The sequence below is a fragment of the Palaemon carinicauda genome, unplaced genomic scaffold (assembly GCF_036898095.1).
Source record: "Palaemon carinicauda isolate YSFRI2023 unplaced genomic scaffold, ASM3689809v2 scaffold22, whole genome shotgun sequence".
NCBI classification, from domain to species: Eukaryota; Metazoa; Arthropoda; class Malacostraca; order Decapoda; family Palaemonidae; genus Palaemon; species Palaemon carinicauda.
The window spans coordinates 390,001-397,500 of NW_027169810.1; the positions used below are offsets into that span (position 1 = coordinate 390,001).

Consider the following 7,500-nt stretch of genomic DNA (forward strand, 5'->3'; position numbering starts at 1 on the left):
TCGTCTTTTTGCATATTTGTGAAATGAATGTCATTCTGATGCACGCTTAGCTTGTGCTTGTTGGTCTGATTCATATTTTCTACAATTGTAGACTGAATGTCCGATTCTATTTCAGTCAACGCTAAATCAAAGTTAAGCTCTGACCCACTTTCAGAATCTGACCCATAGTCAGTTATTTCTGGCGTTTCCTCACTGAATGATCTTTGAATATGGTGATGTAATATCACATCAGGAGTTTCATTTGGGATGTTGCAATTAATATTTTTTTCATACATATCGTTAGGATCTGAATCTGATTCTCGTCTTTCATGAAACGATTCATATGACTGACTATTCCTATGTTCTTCGGTTGTAATGGAAGGTATTGGATTGCTGACTTCATTTTCAGAGGCGTTGCTAAATCGCCTTGCAATAAATCCCAAAACGTCCATTCCAATTGATTTTCGTCTTTGTTCTTCAGATGTGCTATGAGGTTCATGTCTCTCATCAACTGATTCTGGTATTTGGGAAGAACTATGACTGTCTCCAGTGGATATTGATCCCCTGGGAGATCTTTGATATAGGGATTGAGTGTCTTGTAAAGATAAAGATCCTCTTGGAGATTTCTGGCTAACTCGATTTGAGGATGTAGAGGATCTACGGGAAGTTTGGCTTTCTTCCATTGACAAGGAATCATTGAAATACCCTTTACTTTCATCTGCTGATATGGATCCTCTTTGGGACCCCTGACCATCATACATTATTGAGCCTTTTGAAGATCTTTTATCCTTATCAGACACTGTAGAGCCTTTGCGTGATATTTGATTGTCTTCGGCTAACAATGAACCTCTGTGAGATCTATGTCCATCTCTAATTGATATGGAACTCCTTCGTGAACTGACAGCTTCCTCATCAAGGAACATTGCATCTCTTTGTGACACTTGTTGATTATCAATTGAAGACCTGTTGTAATTTTGTGATGAGGAAATAGAAGACTTTCGACTTTCATGAGGCGATTCATATGACTGACTATTCCTATGTTCTTCGGTTGTAATGGAAGGTATTGGATTGCTGACTTCATTTTCAGAGGCGTTGCTAAATCGCCTCGCAATAAATCCCAAAACGTCCATTCCAATTGATTTTCGTCTTTGTTCTTCAGACGTGCTATGAGGTTCATGTCTCTCATCAACTGATTCTGGTATTTGGGAAGAACTATGACTGTCTCCAGTGGATATTGATCCCCTGGGAGATCTTTGATATAGGGATTGAGTGTCTTGTAAAGATAAAGATCCTCTTGGAGATTTCTGGCTAACTCGATTTGAGGATGTAGAGGATCTACGGGAAGTTTGGCTTTCTTCCATTGACAAGGAATTATTGAAATACCCTTTACTTTCATCTGCTGATATGGATCCTCTTTGGGACCCCTGACCATCATACATTATTGAGCCTTTTGAAGATCTTTTATCCTTATCAGACACTGTAGAGCCTTTGCGTGATATTTGATTGTCTTCGGCTAACAATGAACCTCTGTGAGATCTTTGTCCATCTCTAATTGATATGGAACTCCTTCGTGAACTGACAGCTTCCTCATCAAGGAACGTTGCATCTCTTTGTGACACTTGTTGATTATCAATTGAAGACCTGTTGTAATTTTGTGATGAGGAAATAGAAGATCTTCGACTTTCATGAGGCGATTCATATGACTGACTATTCCTATGTTCTTCGGTTGTAATGGAAGGTATTGGATTGCTGACTTCATTTTCAGAGGCGTTGCTAAATCGCCTCGCAATAAATCCTAAAACGTCCATTCCAATTGATTTTCGTCTTTGTTCTTCAGACGTGCTACGAGGTTCATGTCTCTCATCAACTGATTCTGGTATTTGGGAAGAACTATGACTGTCTCCAGTGGATATTGATCCCCTGGGAGATCTTTGATATAGGGATTGAGTGTCTTGTAAAGATAAAGATCCTCTTGGAGATTTCTGGCTAACTCGATTTGAGGATGTAGAGGATCTACGGGAAGTTTGGCTTTCTTCCATTGACATGGAATCATTGAAATACCCTTTACTTTCATCTGCTGATATGGATCCTCTTTGGGACCCCTGACCATCATACATTATTGAGCCTTTTGAAGATCTTTTATCCTTATCAGACACTGTAGAGCCTTTGCGTGATATTTGATTGTCTTCGGCTAACAATGAACCTCTGTGAGATCTATGTCCATCTCTAATTGATATGGAACTCCTTCGTGAACTGACAGCTTCCTCATCAAGGAACATTGCATCTCTTTGTGACACTTGTTGATTATCAATTGAAGACCTGTTGTAATTTTGTGATGAGGAAATAGAAGATCTTCGACTTTCATGAGGCGATTCATATGACTGACTATTCCTATGTTCTTCGGTCGTAATGGAAGGTATTGGATTGCTGACTTCATTTTCAGAGGCGTTGCTAAATCGCCTCGCAATAAATCCCAAAACGTCCATTCCAATTGATTTTCGTCTTTGTTCTTCAGACGTGCTATGAGGTTCATGTCTCTCATCAACTGATTCTGGTATTTGGGAAGAACTATGACTGTCTCCAGTGGATATTGATCCCCTGGGAGATCTTTGATATAGGGATTGAGTGTCTTGTAAAGATAAAGATCCTCTTGGAGATTTCTGGCTAACTCGATTTGAGGATGTAGAGGATCTACGGGAAGTTTGGCTTTCTTCCATTGACAAGGAATTATTGAAATACCCTTTACTTTCATCTGCTGATATGGATCCTCTTTGGGACCCCTGACCATCATACATTATTGAGCCTTTTGAAGATCTTTTATCCTTATCAGACACTGTAGAGCCTTTGCGTGATATTTGATTGTCTTCGGCTAACAATGAACCTCTGTGAGATCTTTGTCCATCTCTAATTGATATGGAACTCCTTCGTGAACTGACAGCTTCCTCATCAAGGAACGTTGCATCTCTTTGTGACACTTGTTGATTATCAATTGAAGACCTGTTGTAATTTTGTGATGAGGAAATAGAAGATCTTCGACTTTCATGAGGCGATTCATATGACTGACTATTCCTATGTTCTTCGGTTGTAATGGAAGGTATTGGATTGCTGACTTCATTTTCAGAGGCGTTGCTAAATCGCCTCGCAATAAATCCCAAAACGTCCATTCCAATTGATTTTCGTCTTTGTTCTTCAGACGTGCTATGAGGTTCATGTCTCTCATCAACTGATTCTGGTATTTGGGAAGAACTATGACTGTCTCCAGTGGATATTGATCCCCTGGGAGATCTTTGATATAGGGATTGAGTGTCTTGTAAAGATAAAGATCCTCTTGGAGATTTCTGGCTAACTCGATTTGAAGATGTAGAGGATCTACGGGAAGTTTGGCTTTCTTCCATTGACAAGGAATCATTGAAATACCCTTTACTTTCATCTGCTGTTATGGATCCTCTTTGGGACCCCTGACCATCATACATTATTGAGCCTTTTGAAGATCTTTTATCCTTATCAGACACTGTAGAGCCTTTGCGTGATATTTGATTGTCTTCGGCTAACAATGAACCTCTGTGAGATCTATGTCCATCTCTATTTGATATGGAACTCCTTCGTGAACTGACAGCTTCCTCATCAAGGAACATTGCATCTCTTTGTGACACTTGTTGATTATCAATTGAAGACCTGTTGTAATTTTGTGATGAGGAAATAGAAGACTTTCGACTTTCATGAGGCGATTCATATGACTGACTATTCCTATGTTCTTCGGTTGTAATGGAAGGTATTGGATTGCTGACTTCAGTTTCAGAGGTGTTGCTAAATCGCCTCGCAATAAATCCCAAAACGTCCATTCCAATTGATTTTCGTCTTTGTTCTTCAGACGTGCTATGAGGTTCATGTCTCTCATCAACCGATTCTGGTAGTTGGGAAGAACTATGGCTGTCTTCAGTGGATATTGATCCCCTGGGAGATCTTTGTAAAGATAAAGATCCTCTTGGAGATTTCTGGCTAACTCGATTTGAGGATGTAGAGGATCTACGGATATCTTGATCTGATATGGACTGGTAAGTTTCATCCTCCACTATTAATGATTGCCTGTGATGAGATTTATGATCAACTAGTGACAGTGACCCTTTACGTGATCCTTGACCATCATCAGCTGACACTGATCCCCTGCGTGATATTTGTTTTGCTTCTACCGAAAAGGATCCACTTTGCGACTGTCGACCATAATCAGCTGTTGCAGAGTCCCTACGGGAAGCTTGGCTTTCTTCTATTGACAAGGAATCACTGAAATACCCTTTACTTTCATCTGCTGATATTGATCCTCTGTGTGATCCCTGATTATCATACATTATTGAGCCTTTTGAAGATCTTTTATCCTTATGAGACACTATAGAGCTTTTACGTGAAATGTGATCATCTTCAGATGATATTGAATCTCTCTGAGATCTGTGTTCATCTCCAGTTAATATTGATTTTTTTCTCGAACTGGTAGCTTCCTCATCAAGAAAATTTGAATCTCTTCGTGACATTTGGTGATCATCAATTGAAGACCTTTGGTAACTTTCTAATGAGGAACTTGAAGGTCTTCGACTTTCGTCACGTGGCTCATATGCCGGACCATCCTCATGTTCTTCGACTGTAATGGAAGGTATTGAATTTCTGTGTTCATTTTCAGAAGCATTGCTAAATCGCCTTGTAATAAATCCCAAAATGTCCAGTCCACTTGACTTTCGTCTTTCTGTTTCATAAGTGTTTTCTTTTAAACTGTCATATTTCTCATCTTGGTTGTCTTTGGCTAAAGCGCCTTCAGGTGGCCTGTCTTTGGATTTTACCTGTTCTTCATAGAATGAATTCATTTGAGATATTTGCCTATCTTGAGTTGATACTGATCCACTACGAGATCTTTGGCCCTCATCAATTGATTTAGATACCTGGCAAGATCTAGGACTTTCTTCATTGGATATTGATACTCTAGGAGATCCAGGTCCTTGATAAGTGGCCTGTGTTTCTTGTAATGAAATAGATCCTCTTGAAGATCTTTGACTTACTTGATCTAATATTGACCCTTTGTGAGATCTTCCATCATCCATTGCCACTGAATTTTCACGAGATCTTTGATTGTCATCAACTATTATGGAGCCTCTATGGGACGCATTACCATCACTATACGAAATGGAATATCTTCGTGGTCTCTCATCATATTCGGATGATATTGATCCTCTTTGAGATCCTTGCTCTTTTTCAATTGTTGATCCTCTTCTCGTCCTATAACTCTCTTCCACTGATACTGAACTCCTTCTCGACCTGCTAATCTCGTTTACATTGTCTGATTCCCTTTGTGATATTGAGCCCCTTGAATACCTGTGATTATCTTGAGCTGCTATTGATCTTTGACCATCAGGTGACACTGATCCCCTGGGGGACATTTGCCTTACATCTACCGAAAAAGATTCTCTTCTAAACTGAGGAACATGATCAGCAGATGCAGATCCCCTTCTTGAAGTTTGACCTTCCAATGATAACAGGTCATCGTAATACCATTTTTCTTCTTCAGCTGATATTGATCTTCTTTGAGACCCCTGACCATCATGTACTATTGAACTCTTTGAAGACACTGTAGATGCTTTTCGTGATATGAGATTATCCTCAAAGGACACGGAACCTCTTTGATGTCCAGGTCCATCTCTACTGGATATGGAACGTTTTAGTGAACTGTCATCTTCTTCATCAATGAACCTTGAATCCCTTTGTTGATTTTCAAGTGAGGGCTTGCGATGATTTTGTGATGAGGATATATCAGTTCTTTGATTTTCATGAAATGATTCATATGCTTGACTATCATCATGTTCTTTGACTGTCATGGAAGGAATTGAATTGCTGGGTTCATTTTCAGAAACATTGCTGAATCGCCTTGCAATGAATCCTAAAATGCCCCTTCCAATGGAATCCCGTCTTTGTTCTCCATGAGTTTCATCTTTCAAACTGTCATATTTTAATTCTTGGGTGTCATTTGGTGTGATGTCTTCCGGAAACCTGATTGGGGATTTTACCTCATCTTCGTACAATGAATTCCTTTGAGATTTTTGAGCATCTTGACTTGAAACTGATCCAACAAATGTTCTTTCGTATTCATCAATTGATTTTGACATTAGGGGAGATCTATGACTGCCTCCACTTGATATTGATCCTCTAGGAGATCTTTCACCTTTGTCAAGTAATAGTGGTTCAATGTCAGGTGCTGAATAATCATTATCTGTAATGGAACTCCTCTGAGATCTGTTAGCCTCATTAAAAAAAGAATTTCTTTTAGTTTTGTTTTCATATTCTGATGATATTGATCCCCTTTGAGATCTTTGCTCACTTTCATGTGTAACTGATCCTCTTTGTAATCCATTACCATCTTTTATTGATAGTGAACTCCTTCTCGACAGCCTGTGATCACTTTGAACTGATGACCTAGAATTCCTGCGGCTACTCTCATCTAATGCTGATTTATGAACGTCGTCTTCCTGCTCGGGATTATTATTCAATTTCTTTGACTGATGGTCAGGAATTGGCTCACTACTGAATTTTCGAACCATAAAATTTAGTGCATCCATAGTAACAGACTTGCGGCGTTGATCATATAGTATAATATCCTCAGCATCAAGTTTATCGCTATTGTGTGATATGGATTTTCGTGGAGAGTTCTTGGTCTCCTCAAGGGATATGGACAATCTTGGGGGATTGCTAACCCCTTTACCAGATATAGAGCCCCTTGATACCCTGCGATTATCAATATCAGATGTTGATCCGCTTTGAGGTTGATATGTCTCTTCTCGAGATGTCGAGTCCTGTGGGAATAAACTATAATCTTCCTCATCTTTTTCTACAAATGTTGGATTTTCCTTACTAGCATCAAATGCATTACTTACTCTCCTGGAAATGAAATCTAAGACTTCTAACGCTATTGATTTTCTTCTTTCATTGACATCAGTATGATAATCTGGGGTTTGATTGTCTAAAGACTTTACGTTGCTTATTTCATGTGTCTGCAAGCTATCACTCTGACCGCTTAGTGACCCTGATATTGAATTCTTTTTTGACGACATTTGTACATCACCCAAAGAAAGAGAACTTCTATTGGAGAGACTATTTGGTCCATAGGATATGTCATAACTTTCTTCAGATAAATGTGTTTCAGTTAGATTTCTTTCACTGCCATTTAAAGGATCTATACTGAGCTTCCGAGCAATGGATTCCATTTCGTCCATGGCTATTGACTTCTGATGTTCTGAGAGTTGTTTTCTGATAATGTCTTCATCTCCATCAACCTGCAAATGAGAATGTAATGCTGATTCATTACCTGTATTGTTTGGGCTGCAAGGTCTTTCACCTAAATATGTATCTATGTTTATATGGGAAATTTCCTCTGATAATTGATCTCCATGAAAATAAGAAGCATTGTTAAGGGGTGAATCTTTAAACCATTTTTGCTCTTCTAAATGAGGAAAAGAGTCATTTAATATATTTTTTTCCTCTGTA

The 7,500-nt window shown here is 39.0% G+C and overlaps 1 protein-coding gene across 2 annotated transcripts in view; it reads right to left on the reverse strand.

Annotated features, from left to right (window-relative positions):
* LOC137636057 (serine-rich adhesin for platelets-like) overlaps nucleotides 1-7,500 on the reverse strand; it is a 55,705-nt gene that overhangs the window by 22,075 nt on the left and 26,130 nt on the right. For both annotated transcript variants that reach the window (XM_068368483.1, XM_068368484.1), the window contains one exon: nucleotides 1-7,289. This exon is cut by the window's left edge and continues 297 nt beyond it. In XM_068368483.1, coding sequence (XP_068224584.1) covers nucleotides 1-7,289 — 7,289 coding nt within the window. The remainder of the gene's footprint in view (nucleotides 7,290-7,500) is intronic.